General features: G+C 39.1%; 1 protein-coding gene across 2 annotated transcripts; it reads right to left on the bottom strand.

Annotated features, from left to right (window-relative positions):
* Window positions 1-1,952: 1,952 nt before the first annotated feature.
* LOC110096895 (putative leucine-rich repeat receptor-like serine/threonine-protein kinase At2g14440) lies at window positions 1,953-15,684 on the bottom strand. Of its 2 annotated transcripts, XM_020823037.2 has the most exons (9): window positions 15,510-15,684; window positions 5,388-5,934; window positions 4,265-4,728; window positions 4,035-4,173; window positions 3,006-3,077; window positions 2,854-2,922; window positions 2,711-2,782; window positions 2,558-2,629; window positions 1,953-2,187 (listed from the first exon to the last, which is right to left on the bottom strand). In XM_020823037.2, the coding sequence occupies exons 1-9, from the start codon at window positions 15,607-15,609 to the stop codon at window positions 2,157-2,159; spliced, it is 1,566 nt and encodes a 521-aa protein (XP_020678696.1). In that variant the 5' UTR covers window positions 15,610-15,684; the 3' UTR covers window positions 1,953-2,156. The 2 variants fall into 2 exon arrangements, 1 of the variants encoding a protein (XP_020678696.1); XR_003700575.1 differs by lacking the exons at window positions 1,953-2,187; window positions 2,558-2,629; window positions 2,711-2,782 and having other exon boundaries at window positions 2,877-2,922; window positions 4,025-4,173.
* Between the last annotated feature and the right edge of the window lie 401 nt (window positions 15,685-16,085).

The raw sequence follows: 16,085 nt of genomic DNA, 5'->3' as shown, positions 1-16,085 counted from the left end.
GGAGTTCGGTGGGTGATGAATTACTTTTTGATATGACTGTTATTGCATTTTTGTGTTATAAATAGAGTTTTCAGTCGGATATCTTATAATCAACATGTTTTTTAAGTTGTGAGGACCATTTGTAGTGGAAGGCTTGAGTTTGGCTCAATTAATTGGACTTCATATAGCCAACTTATTTATCTTCTAAAAGCCTTATTGTTTTTTTTTTTTTTTTAAAGCCTTATTTGCCACTTTGGTATTGAATTTGAGCAGCAAACGTGACCAGAATCAAAATCATGATCCATATATCCCGAATTATTACATTGTATTTTGGAAAGTGTTTATAATAGTGCTGAGATAAAATATTATTTATATATTTTTAACAAATTTAATAGAATTACCTGCTTGGTGTTTTTGTTTTTTACAATTTTTTTTCATCAATGGTGTTAGAAAAAATGCCTTGAAAACAAATCTGGCATTAAAAAAAAAAAATTATTCTTCAATGTTGATATGAAGTTTCTATGCTCTTGTTCATCTTTTTCAATGGGTTCATTTTATGGCATAAAATTGACTATTTTCTATCATCTCCAACACACTGAACCACAAGTTTAATTTTAAATAATAATTATTATTTTTCAATCATCTGAAATCCCCTTACAACAACAACATCAAGCCTTTATCCCACTACATGGGGTCGGCTACATGAATCCTTTTTCTCCATTGTGTCCTATTAAAAGTCAAATTCTCGTTTAAATCTAATAAAGAAAGATCATTCCTAATATTTTCTAACCATGTCTTTTTAGGTCTACCCCTACCTTTCTTAACATAAGTCAAATCTAATATCTCTACTCTCCTAACCGGGTCATCGGAAGGCCGCCGTTTTATGTGACCAAACCATCTAAGGCGACTCTCTCTAATCTTATCTTCTACTGGAGCTACTCCAACCTTTCCACGTATATGCTCATTTCGTATCCTATCTCTAAGGGTAAAGCCACTCATCCACCTGAGCATCCTCATCTCTGCCACACTTAACTTAGTATTATGCTTCTCTTTTAATGGCCAACATTCGGCATCTGAAATCCCCTTGATCTAAAGAATTTGTATACCTTTATTTTTTTGTCAATTCTAATCTATCATAGCTCTATAATCTTAATAGATTTAAGCTTCGTTTGGGGTGACTTTTTTATTGCTTTTTAAAACAATTTTTTAATAAAAAATATTAAATTTTTTAAACTAAAAAATTGTTTTAAGAAGCAGTAAAAAAGCCTTCCCAAATGAAACATTAGAATATTTTAGCATGCTGTTAAGTATCTTTTAAAAAGGTATTCACATAATTTTTTTCAAATAAATATATATAGTTCTTGAGTTTGCTTCCCCTTCTAAAAAAATTAATCTTTAAAAATATCATTTATTAATATTCAAAATAAACAAACATATTCTAGCTCAAATAGGATGATCCTTAAAGTAAAAATCTGAAGTTCAAATTTCATTAGTCATATTTTAAGTTGATCCCTGCATAGAATTTATGTGCTTATAACTTTATTTAAGACAACTCTCTTACAATTTTGATTTTCAAATTGCAATAACAATTTTTATTTAACGATTACTATTTCAATGCTTTCAATAAATTTTTATATTATAAAACTGCTTTTTACATCAATTTTAAAAAAATTATTTTCTACACAATAGCTTCGGACTCTATAATGGATTTTGTGTTCTATTTATCTCCAACAAAAATATTTAAGCTATTTCTATCCTTTGAAAACTTGTTTAATGTATTGTATTTAAGTAGGATTCTATTATATTTATCTTAATAGCTAATTTAATTGGTCAAAACCTGTAGGTCACATATCTCCTGTTTAGCTAATACCTATTCTAATTGCATTAAGAGAAGGATTAAAAATAATAATAATAATAATAAAAGAGAAGGATAAAAATGAAATGCAAACTATCCAACTACCAAATAAGGTCCATATTTTAATTAAATTTGTTATTCCATCATTGTTTTCAACAAATAGCAAAAGGAAACCAAAAACAACGAATCATCAATTTCTATCCTTTCTTCATCCTTGCTATAAGCCCAACCATACATTCCTCTTACCAAAGTCAAGAAGTTCTTTAACTGGCAAAAAATACTCGGACTGTTCAGCAAATCAAGTTAGCAGTTTTCATATTATTTACATCTCAAGTTGATTGCCGGGAGAAATCCTACAAGAAATCCAACAGAAAATGAAGTCAAGAAGAAAGATTTCATTTCTATAATGGCATCTCCAACCAAAAATCTCATTTTTCACTCTAAAATGTTGTTATTCATCTCCAACTGAACTCCTTTTTGTCCCCTTTTGTCAAGGTAACGGTCGTTCTCTTCTTTGGCGCGTTTCTTCGGCAAGTTCAGTAGAGACAGAAAAATAGCGGAGATTAGCCGTGCAACGTCAATATTCACGTTCCACGGTTCACCCGTAACAAAATAGCGGAAGTTTTACCGTTCGGTTGGAGCTTGCGAGCAACGCCATTCAAGCGTTTGGAGTTTGGTTAGAGATGGCCTAAGAAAGTAAAATCTTATCAAGTCTAAACTTACCGGAGATCAATCCCACTTTTGTTTTTCAGACTCTGTGGTATCGGGCCAGACAACTTGTTTTTTTGCAGAAAACTTCCAATGGCGAATATGAACTGTTAGCCCATCAGAAAGCTAACAAAAATGTACATTAGAGTAAAAAAAATTGATACTTACATCTCCTTAATTTTTGGAAGGTTTGCTAGAAAAGATGGGATCGATCCAGTAAGTTCATTGTCAGCCAAACGCCTTTGCACAGGAGAGAAAATATAAACAATGAGCGTAAAATGAGAGAATATTGCGAAAAATGTGAAGCTTACAGAGAGGTCAACTCCTTCAAATTGCCCATTTGTGGAATTTTACCAGCGAGTTTGTTTCCAGAGAGCCAACTGCAAGCAAAAATCTAACATTCACGTCAAAATCTCAATGGGCTGTATTATAATTCACTAGATACGAGTCTCAGCACTCTCACATGTTCCTGATTGCAAGTAGATTTCCGATGCTATTCGATAAATGTCCAGATATGCCAAAATTTGTCAGATTTCTGAAAGAGAGACAAGATGATCAATTCAGATTGAATAAAATCTTAGGGGCTGTTTGGTATCGGATTTCTCGTGTGATTTAAGTTGGATTTATGCTAAATCCAGCCAAACAATTTTTGTGCGCGCGTTAAATCCCGGGATTCTGTAAATCCCAGATTTACTAAATCCCTTGGTTCGGCGGATTTAACGGGATTTAACATTAGAAGCGCACGAAAGGGAGAAAGTTAACTTCGCAGCCAACGAGCTCCTGTTCTTGCTTCCGATCAAAATGTCGTAGCTTGAGATCCGACAGGAAGGGAGAGTCGTCGAAGGAGCGAAGTCGAACAGACACGAAGGAGCCGAAGAAGCGACGTGTGCAATCTATACACCTCCTGCGAAGCAACGAAGCCGAACAACAACGACAAAAACAGAAGATGAAAGGCAAACACTAGACGCCACTAAGTTATTATTGATTAACTTAATTAATATAATTTAAAATAATAATAATTAGATTAATTAATTAAATAATTAATAGTATAATTAGTGCATAAATTAATTATCTAATTTAACGTAATTGTATAATTAGTAATTAAATATTAATATGATTAGCTTAATTAATATAACTTAAAATATATATTATTAAATATATAATTAATAGTGTAAATAATAATTAATGAGTAATTTATACTTAATATGTTATTAAATTCATAACACATAAATTTTTATTTTTAATTATAAATTTATTTTTTAATTCATAATTATTTGCTTCACATCTAAATCCCTAACTGTCATAAATCTTAAAATATGTTACCAAACAGTTTCTTAGGATTTAACAAGATTTAACATTTAACATACCCAACAGTTTTCAGGATTTAACACATTTCGAGTTTACTAAATCAATCCCACTAAATTTAATCCCACTTGTTGCCAAACAGCCCCTTAATGTTTAGAGACTAAATAATAGGCTTACTTGGACTTACAGCTTGGCTACTATAGCAAAACCACCATTAATATCACAAGTCACACCAGCCCATGAATTTTCCTTGGGCAAGCAAGGATCTCCCTTCCAATCTGGTGGTGGATTAGTAAAGCTTCTTGCTATATTCTCCATTGCAATTACTGTACCAAACATCAAGACATCAGGAGATTAAAAAGCTATACTTGTACACAAAAAGTATTCATCTCAAACGTGTTAAAAGCGGACACTTACCATCTCTTGCGAGAGTCCTTCCACCTAGAGGAACTATCTGAAAAATCTCTCCTGCATTAATGACCGGACCGACCGGAGAGTCAGAAGCTGGGGTCAGCTTAATGTTCGTCTCACCGGAAAGTGGCCACTGCGATCCGTAGACCATGACACCTTCTGTTGAGACATTAAGGTCCTGATAGAAGGTTTTACCATTGATCACAACATCAAATACTCTCCAGCTGAATGGGCTGGGAGTTCGATTATCTTGGAAGTAGAGGGCTATGTAGTAGCTTGTGTCTGGGATATCAAAAGGAGGCCAATTTATATGCAGATCTTTCCCTCTGCTCGTTGTGAGACCCTTCATCAATGCAGCAGGTGGAGGGAAGTTCCAAAAGTCTGAAGATGAAATGTTTGAGTGGCATTCGACAACAGGATTGGTGTCAATGAATGATTGCCAGTACCGGTTGAAAGGATCATCTGGATAGCTACTTGCAGGAACAACATTGAGTGGAATTTTTTTTGAGATGATGAGATTCAATTTACAGATAAGCTTAATGTGAGATCTTGCTTGAGAGGAAGAAGCACTTCCTCTTCTTGATATTGAGAGAGGGAAGGGAAGAGGGAGATGGCAGAACACAAGTCCTTTATTGCTTAATCATACCAACCTATTACAGCATATAGCCTATTTATAGGCACAAAATAGCTACAAAACAAGCTATACAAAAAAAGCAACACCGATGACAATACAAGTCATTCAAGAAATTACCTAAATCCTGGACCAATATCCAACACTTAAAAATGCACAAAATGAATCTTTAACCACTTTGCACACAAACACGAGCAAGAAGAGGCGAGTGCATGACAAATAATGATAAATCAAGGAACAAAAACCCAATATTAAAAGTATATAAGTTTTGGAGGAAAGCTTGAGTAGCTCATGGTCAATTCACTGATTAGCATAAAAATGCACAAAAAAAAATATTTAACCATGTTGCACACAAAAACGAGCAATTAAGATGCGAATGAATGACAAACGAAGATAAATCCAGGAACAAAACCCACTATTAAAAGTATATAAGCTTTGGAAGAAAGCATGAGCAGCTCATGGTTTATTTTAATTTGACAGGCTAAAAGCTTAACATACCTAATGAAACTGTTTTTATGGCCGAAGCTGTGGCGGGCTATTGTACTGAGAGCATATTCTGCAAAGTTAGTTGAATTATACATGGAGTTCTCCAAGCTCACCACCTCAAGAGCAGAAATAAATGGGCTCGAAGCCGAGGCCGTGTTGGCATTTCTTGCCAGGCACACACTTATAGTTTTCCTCTGGGCTGCAACCATAATCTCATAATAGGAGGTGAGGCCAGCGGCATAGTTCTTGGAGGTCTCAACGGTGCTCCATCTTGTGCCATCGATGATCTGATCAAACACAGGGGGTTCTTCTCCGCCATCGAAGCCACCATAGAAGTATGTGGTTCTCACCATATACTTGCTTCCTTTGCTAACTTGAATTACAAAGCAGCTCTTTCTGGCTTTTGTATCAGGGAAATATCTCAAAGTCGATAGCAAGGGAATGATGCCTGGCGTGTATATTTGAGACACATTGCCTCCAATTACAAAGCCTTCATCGGGGATCCATGGGATGCCATCAATGTTCTCCTCGGTGGCTGCACCACAATTAATGTAGTAGCCTGTATGACATGAGATGGAAATTACGAATCATTATGCCAAAAAAAAAAAAGGAAGCAAAAGAAAAGCACATTGATCTTTAAGTTGGTTTTATGAAATAAAATCACTTTCATTCACATATAACCATGCATGCTAATGGTAAAATAGAACCAGACATGCCCATGCGGAATGATATCGCACTGATTTTAGTGCTTACTTGAAGAAAGTTATCTAAATCAAGCTCTCATCTAAAAATAATGCAAAAATGAAATTAGAAATGGTGATGCAGACTCCCTCCCTTTCCTTCCATGACTTGTGATCTTCTGTTGATGTAGCTGGCTTGTGACTCTTGCTGTATTAGGATCTCTATGCTGGCTGTGACATCCTCTTGTAGGATTTCAATGGCTGTTATCCTTTCGAATGGATTGCCAACTTATCATTTTGATTTTTTAGTTTACAAATTGAGGGAGGATATGTGATTATAAGTAGGTGCGTGTTTGAGAAATGTAAAAATAATTCCATTTCTAATCTACTTCAATTACAAATTGTTATGCTGATTGCTAGCATAAGTTATGACGTGATACTAATGTTTCTCAAAATCAATTTGGATTCATGCCGGGTGGGTCTACTATGGAAGCTATTTGTTTATTGAGAGGTTTGATGGAGAAGCATAGAGAGAATAAGGAGAATCTTCATGTGATGTCTATTGATTTAGAGAAAGCATATGATTAAGTTCCAAGAAAAGTTCTATGTAAAGTTTAAGAAAAGAAAAGAGTTAATAATTGTTATATTCAAGTCATTAGAAATATGTATGCAGGTGTTGTTAATTGTGTTCAAACACAAGATGGTTTGACAATTATTTTCCTATTTTTGTTGGATTACATTAAGGATCAGCCCTAAAAAGATTTGGTTATAAAATATTAGAAATGACTTATCTTTATTAATTTAAATGAGAATTTAACTTTTAACAGGGCACAATTGAGAGAAAAAATTCATGTAGCCGATCCTACATAGTGGGATAAAGACTTGATGTTGTTGTTTGTTGTGTGTGTGTATATATATATCTTTAGTGATGTGGACTATCTTACTCCTGCGGATCAACTTACCCCATTATACCGATTAACGGCCTGCTCCACTACCGCATGTTACTGTTTTATTGCTTTTTCCCTTACTGCCTTCTTACTCTGCTTTTGGAAGAACGTTTCCTCTTTTAGTTTTACAGTTTATATTAGGACTGGAGCTTAGGCAGCAAAGCAGATGATATTATATTGAAAACTGCTTTTACCCATTTCTCCACAGCTTCTTCTTCTTCTTCTTCTTCTTCAGATTCTCTTCTCCTTCTCCTCCTATCTCTTGTTCTGCTTCTGTGCATTTCTCTTGCAGGTTACGGTTTCACACCACATTGGTATCAGAGCTAGGCTGCGAGCATCAATGGCGGAAGGAAGCAAACGCCCGACGGCCGACGAGGACCGCAGTTTGGAAGCACTGTGGAATGCTCAAACGTCTATCGCACGTCAAATGGAGGTACTCACTAACGAATTCTTCCGATTTTCTACTGAGATGCGGACTGAGATCCGAGCCTTAAGAACAAATCGGCAAACGCCTGTGATAGACCGCCCATTCACACCAGCACCGGCACCAATACCGCGACATTACCAACGTCGCTACACAATCCAGCAAACCGCCTCAGATTCCGACACGCAACAAGCCCTGGACGCGTCCGACTCATCGGAGGAAGAGCGCCCGATTCAGCTCGGACCACCCCGACGACAACTGGAACACCAGCGTTCTCATGGGGAATTCCGTGTGAAGCTAGACATTCCCTTCTTCGACGGCAGGTTAAACATAGAAGAATATTTGGACCGGGAGAGAGCCGTCGAAGCCTTCTTCGATTATATGGAAATTGCACCTGAAAAACAGGTGAAATATGTCGTCTGTCGTTTGAAAGGCGGTGCTGGAGCATGGTGGATGCAGCTGATACAAACAAGAAGGCGGGAAGGTAAAGGCAAGATCACCAGTTGGCGTCGGATGAAAAGGCTCCTGCGGGGTCATTTTCTGCCTACAGATTTTGAGCAAATGCTCTACCTCCAATATCAGCATTGTATACAAGGCAACAGGACTGTGAATGAATATACGGAGGAGTTCTATAGACTCAGCGCTCGAAATGATCTCAGTGAATCCGAAAATCAGCTTGTTGCACGGTATATCGGGGGACTGAAGGAGAGCATCCAGGACAAGTTGGAGCTTAACTCTGTCTGGACATTATCACAAGCAGTGAATTATGCTCTCAAGGCCGAAATTCAGCTCAATAGGCATTCTAAGACTCAAACGCCACGAAGGTACAATGCTGATTCCACAGGGGATACCAACAAAGCTTCCTCATTCATTGCTGGCAGTAGCAAAGCTGCTCCACCTCCGAACGCAGGCGCCGGAATTCTGGGAGCGGAGCCAAAAACAACGCCTGCGCTGAAGCCACGGTTCCCAGTGAAAGAGAACAATCCTTACACTAAGCCTACAACGCTTAAGTGTTATCGATGCTTTCAGCCGGGGCACAAATCAAACGACTGTCCAAACCGTCAGCAGCTCCAATTATTAGAAGGGGACCCGGAGGGTGATCACTATAGTGCTGACTTGGTGAATGAACAAGACTTTGAAGACTTACAGGCGGACGAAGGGGATCCCCTAGTGTGCGTATTGGAGAAGTTGTTATTAGCTCCCCGCCAAGCTGGTAATTCCCAACGTCATTCCATCTTTCGCACCCGATGTACCGTGAATGGTAAAGTTTGCGACCTGCTAATCGACGGGGGATGTACCGAAAATATTATAGCTCGTTCTGTGGTTCAGAAGCTTCAATTGAAGACCACGAAGAACCCGAACCCTTACAAAATCAGCTGGGTTAAAAAGGGTGTTGAGATCCCTGTATCGGACATGTGCCGGGTATCTTTTACAATCGGGAAGAGCTACATCTGCGAAGTATTGTGCGATGTTCTTGATATGGACATCTGTCACATAATTCTTGGCCGGCCGTGGCAGTACGATGTTGGGGCCATACACGATGGCAGAGCAAACACTTTTACCTTTGATTGGAAGAGCCGCAAGATCAGGTTATGGCCCAACCTCTCTCAACCGGACAGCAAGACCAGCTTGGAGAAGACAGCCATGCTGATCGTCTCTGGACCAAATCTAATCGATTCCTGGAAGGAGTCGTCGGATATGCTTGCCCTGATGGTCGCTGATTCCCATCCGGATAGTCAATTGGCAGATTTGCCAACTGATGTACAGGAATTATTGCAGAGCTATAAAGATATTTGGCCCGAAGAACTTCCCGCAGCGCTACCTCCTATGCGTAGTCTCCAACATCACATTGATTTGCAGCCAGGAGCCACGCTGCCAAACTTGCCACATTATCGGATGACTCCACGGGAACATGAAGAATTGCAAAGGATGATTGAGGATTTGCTAAGCAAGGGTCTAATACAGCCCAGTTTGAGTCCGTGCGCCATTCCCGCGCTCCTGGTTCTGAAGAAAGACGGAACCTGGCGGATGTGCATCGACAGCAGGGCCATCAACAAAATAACGGTTAAATACCGTTTTCCTGTGCCTCGTCTCGATGATATGCTCGACAAGCTCACCGGGGCCACTATTTTCTCGAAGCTTGACTTGCGCAGCGGGTACCACCAAATCCGCATCCGACCCGGCGATGAATGGAAGACTGCATTTAAGACACGAGAGGGATTGTACGAATGGCGAGTCATGCCGTTTGGTTTGTGTAACGCTCCAGCAACATTCATGCGCCTCATGAACGAAGTTCTCAAACCAATCTTGGGGAAGTGTTGTGTCGTCTATTTTGACGACATCCTTGTGTTTAGCCCATCTCTGCAAGCTCATTTAGAACATTTATCATCTGTTTTTGCAATTCTGAAGGCGCACAAACTCTATCTTAATTTTCCCAAATGTGAGTTTGCAACAGGTTCTGTCCACTTCCTGGGCTTCGTTATTTCTAGCGACGGCGTCCTGACGGATCCACAGAAGGTCCGTGCTATAGCAGAATGGCCAACGCCAAAATCAATCCCAGAAATTCGGAGCTTCGTTGGCTTGGCGAACTTCTACCGCCGATTTATCCGCGGTTTCAGCATTATTATAGCGCCCCTCACGGAGTGTCTCAAAGACAAGTCGCTGCATTGGACAAATGAGCAGCAGAACAGTTTCGACACCATAAAAGGTGCACTCACTTCAGCTCCGGTGTTGGCCATCCCCGACTTCGACAAACCATTTCTTGTCGACACTGATGCATCCTCTGTGGGCATTGGAGCTGTCCTTTCGCAAGAAGGTCGCCCCGTTGAATTTTTCAGTGAGAAACTAAGCCCATCCCGCCAGAACTGGTCCGCTTATGAGCAAGAATTTTATGCCGTGGTTCGAGCATTGAAGCAGTGGGAACATTACTTGCTCCACCAAGATTTTGTCCTGTGTTCCGACAATCAAGCACTCCAATTCATAAATAGTCAGAAGACGGTGAACAAAATGCACGCAAGATGGACCACATTCCTACAGCGGTTCAGCTTCGTTCTCAAGCATAAGTCCGGAGTGCAAAACAGAGTTGCCGACGCGTTGAGCCGGCGCTCGGCGCTAGTCGTTCAGCTACAAACCGAACTCCAGGGACTATCGAGTATTCAAGAATTATATGCAACGGATAAAGACTTCGCAGCACCTTGGGCCGAACTCTCCAATTCCTCCACCGTCTCCTTTCATGACTACTCAATTTCACATAATTACCTCTTTAAAGCGGGATTAGTATGTATTCCTGAGTCTTCGTGGCGGGAATACCTTATTCAAGAATTGCATAGTGGCGGCTTAGCTGCTCATGCCGGCCGGACCAAAACACTTGAGCAAATGCAAAGCAGGTTCTTTTGGCCCCATCTCAGGCGTGATGTTACGCGGTTTGTGGAAAAATGCCCCATCTGCCAGGTTTACAAAGGGTCAGCTCAGAATACCGGTCTGTACATGCCTCTACCGGTTCCCAATTCAATCTGGGAAGATTTAAGCATGGATTTTGTTTTGGGTTTGCCAAGAACTAAGCGGGGTGCTGACTCCATCATGGTCGTGGTAGACAGGTTTTCGAAAATGGCCCACTTCCTCGCTTGTAGGAAGACCTTCGACGCCCTTAATGTGGCCATTCTTTTCTTTAAAGAAATTGTCCGTCTCCATGGCTTACCTCGTAGCATTACCTCCGACCGCGATGTCAAATTCGTTAGCCACTTCTGGCGCGAACTGTGGAAACGATTGAGGACAGAAATCAAGCTCAGCTCGGCATACCATCCTCAGACCGACGGCCAGACTGAGGTGGTTAATCGCTCACTAAGCAGCATGCTACGTTGTATCGCCCATGAACATCCAAAACAGTGGGATGATTATTTAGGCCAAGCAGAATTTGCTTATAATTCCATGGCCAACCGGTCAACCGGGCAATGCCCATTTAGCATCGTTTATACGAAATTGCCCAACCATGTGGTGGACATCGCTATACTCCCTAAATGCAAGAGCAAGTCGGCGTTGCAAACGACTGAAAACTACACCAAGATGCTAGAAGATGTAAAAGCCAAGCTGTCCGCGGCCAATGACAGCTATAAACTGGCAGCTGATGCTCATCGGAGAAAGGTAGTTTTCAACCCGGGCGACCTCGTCATGGTTCGTATGCGCCGAGAACGATTCCAACCTGGAACATATTCTAAATTCAGCCCACGCAAGATCGGACCCGTGCCCATCATCCGCCGTATCAATGATAATGCATACGTCGTGGATCTTCCTCCGGAATTCCACACTCCAGCAACTTTTAACGTATCTGATCTCTTTGCTTATAAATCTTCTGATGCAGGCGTCATCCACACCATTTCCTCAGATGAGGAAATTCTCGAGCCAGGGGAGACATGATGTGGACTATCTTACTCCTGCGGATCAACTTACCCCATTATACCGATTAACGGCCTGCTCCACTACCGCATGTTACTGTTTTATTGCTTTTTCCCTTACTGCCTTCTTACTCTGCTTTTGGAAGAACGTTTCCTCTTTTAGTTTTACAGTTTATATTAGGACTGGAGCTTAGGCAGCAAAGCAGATGATATTATATTGAAAACTGCTTTTACCCATTTCTCCACAGCTTCTTCTTCTTCTTCTTCTTCTTCTTCTTCTTCTTCTTCTTCTTCTTCTTCTTCTTCTTCAGATTCTCTTCTCCTTCTCCTCCTATCTATTGTTCTGCTTCTGTGCATTTCTCTTGCAGGTTACGGTTTCACACCAGGAGGAAAGCAGGAACAGCTCATGGTCAATTCACTGATTAGCATAAAAATGCACAAAAAGAATATTTAACCATGTTGCACACAAAAACGAGCAAGAAAGACGCGAATGCAACAATAAATCCAGGAACAAAAACCCACTATTAAAAGTATATAAGCTTTGGAAGAAAGCATGAGCAGCTCATGGTTCATTTTAATTTTACAGGCTAAAAGCTTAACATACCTAATGAAACTGTTTTTATGGCCGAAGCTGTGGCGGGCTATTGTACTGAGAGCATATTCTGCAAAGTTAGTTGAATTATACATGGAGTTCTCCAAGCTCAGCACCTCAAGAGCAGAAATAAATGGGCTCGAAGCCGAGGCCGTGTTGGCATTTCTTGCAAGGCACACACTTATAGTTTTCCCCTGGGCTGCAACCATAATCTCATAATAGGAGGTGAGGCCAGCGGCATAGTTCTGGGAGGTGTCAACGGTGCTCCATCTTGTGCCATCAATGATCTGATCAAACACAGGTGGTTCTTTTCCGCCATCAAAGCCACCATAGAAGTATGTGGTTCTCACGATATACTTGCTTCCTTTGCTAACTTGAATTACAAAGCAGCACTTTCTGGCTTTTGTATCAGGGAAATATCTCAAAGTCGATAGCAATGGAATGATGCCTGGAGTGTATATTTGAGACACATTGCCTCCAATTACAAAGCCTTCATCGGGGATCCATGGGATGCCATCAATGTTATCCTCGGTGGCTGCACCACAATTAATGTAGTAGCCTGTATGCAAAAAAAGAGAGGAAGCAAGAGAAAAGCACATCGATTTTTAAGTTGGTTTTATGCAATGAAACCACTTTCATTCACATATAACTATGCATGCTAATGGTAAAATAGAACCAGACATGCTGATGCAGAATGATATCGCACTGATTTTAGTGCTTGAAGAAAATTATCTAAATCAAGTTGTCATCTAGAAAGAATGCAAAAATATTAAATTAGAAATGGTGATGCAAGCTCCCTCCCTTTCCTCCCATGACTTGTGATCTTCTGTTGATGTAGCTGGCTTGTGACTCTTGCTGTATTAGGATCTCTATGCTGGCTGTGACTTCCACTTGTACGATTTCAATGGCTGTTATCCTTTCGAATGAGATTGCTAACTTATGTTTTGATTTTTTTTAGTTTGCAAATTGAGGGAGGATATGTGATTATAAGTAGGGGTGTGTTAGAGACATGTAAAAATAATTCCATTTCTAATCTGCTTCAATTACAAATTGTTATGCTGATTTCTAGAATGCTAGTTGGGCCTTTGTTTTTTCTAAGATAGTGCTAGAAAGCTGATTGCTAGCATAGGTTACGACGTGATACTAATGCTTCTCAAAATCAATTTGGATTCATGCTGGGTGGTCTACTATTGAAGCTATTCATTTATTTTGGATTGATGAAGAAGCATATAGAGAATAAGGAGAATCTTCATATGATATTTATTGATTTAGAGAAAGCATATGATTATGTTCCAAGAAAAGTGCCATGGAAAGTTTTAGAATAGAAAAGAGTTAATAATGCTTATATTCAAGTTATTAGGGATATGTATGCAGGTGTTGTTATTTGTGTTCAAATACAAGGTGGTTTGACAAGTATTTTCCTATTTGTGTTGGATTACATTAATAAGAGTACACATTTTAGATATCTTGGATCTATTGTTTAGAGCAATGTTGAAATAGATGGGAATATTATTAGTAGAATTCAAGTTGGATGGTTGAAGTGGAGGAATGCAACGGGCTTGTTGTGTGATAGAAAAGCCCCCCTCAAACTTATGAGAAAATTCTATAAGATTGTGGTTAGATCTGCAATGCTTTATGGTGCAAAATGTTGGTCATTAAAAGAGAAGCATAATATTAAGTTAAGTGTTGTAGAGATGAGGATGCTTAGGTGGATGAGTGGCTTTACTCTTAGAGACAGGATACGAAATGAGCATATACGTGAAAAATGTTGGAGTAGCTCCAGTGGAAGATAAGATTAAAGAGAGTTACTTTAGATTGTATGGTCAAATAAAACGGTAGCCTTCCGATGACCAGGTTAGGAAAATAGATGTATTAGATTTTACTTATGTTAAAAAGGAAGAGCTAGGCCTAAAAAGACTTGGTTATAAAATATTAGAAATGACCTTTCTTTATTAGATTTAAATGAGAATTTAACTTTTAACAGGGCACAATTGAGAGAAAAAATTCATGTAGCCGATCCTATATAGTGGGATAAAGACTTGATGTTGTTGTTTGTTGTGTGTGTGTGTATATATATATATATATATAAAGACAATTCAAAATTTATTTCAACTGGTCAAAATTTATTTCAACTGACTCCAAATAGAGTCATTTCGAGTCAAGCCAACTCAACACAAATAAGCTAATTTTGAGTTGAGTTGAAAAATAATTTTGAGTTTACTCATGCTCGACTTGAGCTCAACTCATTATCAACCTTACAAAAAGTGCCATAATTGTGATCAGCTTTGCTTGAAAAATATCAATTAAATGATTCATTAAAGTTATTTTTTCAAGCTAGGTACATGGATGTGAATTACCACACTTTCCTTCTGTGACATACAGTCTTTTGATTTTGTAACCAGACTACACCTCTGCAGTTACAAGATTTCCACGCTGACTACAATTTTCTCTTTCATGATTTTAGCTACCTACCTTTTTGGGATAAAACTGCTAGCTTATCTTCTAATTTTTTTACTTGTAGGTTGAAGGAGCTTTTGTTATAATAAATAGGAGTGCATGAGGTAAGCAAAAAATAATTTCATCGGTATTCTATTTTGATTGCAAATTAGTTTCTCTTTTATTACATGCTACTTGGATGCAACGAGGAAAGATGGAGGTTTGCTATGATTTTGAATTGAAATTTATTGAATAAGGTTAGAAAATGGCCAATGAGGGGAAACAAGTGTTTCAGCCCATGCAAACAACTTTGTTACTATCCCATGAACAATAATTGTAATGCTCAATGAAAAAAATAATTTTAGTGTTTAGAGCAATGAATCATAAAAGTTGGAATTTTGTCATAGGATCTTCCACAGAAACATAAAAACCCTAGATAAAAGTCCTAAGAAGCCCTGCAACAGCAAACTCATAAAACAAAAACATAAATAAAGCTCCAAGTTATGAACTGGAAACAACATCAATCTGAACAAATTCCCTACAAACCCAGTTCATCCAACCAAAATAATACCAATGTAAAGTACAGTAAATCATAATCACTCAAAAATAATCAAGAGAATCGAGCCCAGATAAATTACGAGCCAGCATTGGTAAGTAACCTTACCCCGAGGAGGAGGGGCGGCTATGGCCAAAGGGAAGACGGCGAGGCGGAAAAGGAAGAAGATGAGGAAGAAGGATGAAGCAACGGAGAATACCGGCGTCATCGTTCATTTGCTGTCGGCGGTGCAGAGGTGGAGAACCCGGGCGGGAGGAGCCCCGGAGCCGGCGAGTGGAGAGCTTCGGATACGGGCCCGATAAGAAAAATCCGTTGGGGCCGGGGGCACCACAAAATAAGATGAGAGGATCGTGCATGGGGCCCGGTTCGTACATGTGTATCGATTTTTTTGGGGCCAATAAAGTCGCATATGTCACAGAACACTTGAACTCAAAATTTTTTAATTGATATCTATTTATTTAAAATTTTATTTTTTATTAATATTTTTTTAAAGAGTAAAAAAATAATAGTCTAAAGTTATTTCAAATAAAATCTTAGTTGTGTATAAGAGTTCTCTATTTGAATTGCCTTCATCAAAAATATTTGCTTAGCCTAAGAAGACTTCATAGTTTTACAACAAGTTAACTTTTATATTTATTAAATTTATACTTGAGGACTGTTTAGTTGCCTAAAAATGAAATGCAA

Source organism: Dendrobium catenatum, unplaced genomic scaffold, assembly GCF_001605985.2.
Source record: "Dendrobium catenatum unplaced genomic scaffold, ASM160598v2 fragScaff_scaffold_53, whole genome shotgun sequence".
Classification (NCBI taxonomy): domain Eukaryota; kingdom Viridiplantae; phylum Streptophyta; class Magnoliopsida; order Asparagales; family Orchidaceae; genus Dendrobium; species Dendrobium catenatum.
Note: the sequence above shows the minus strand (reverse complement) of the source record. Positions and strands in the feature narration are given on the sequence as shown.

Coding starts and splice junctions, on each gene's coding strand:
- LOC110096895 (XM_020823037.2), bottom strand. CDS start 15,609: ATGACGCCGGTATTCTCCGTTGCTTCATCCTTCTTCCTCATCTTCTTC. Junction 4,729..5,387: donor CATAAAAACAGTTTCATTAG/GTATGTTAAGCT, acceptor TCCTGCAAGTAG/CTATCCAGATGATCCTTTCA. Junction 2,630..2,710: donor CTTCCAAAAATTAAGGAGAT/GTAAGTATCAAT, acceptor CGCCATTGGAAG/TTTTCTGCAAAAAAACAAGT.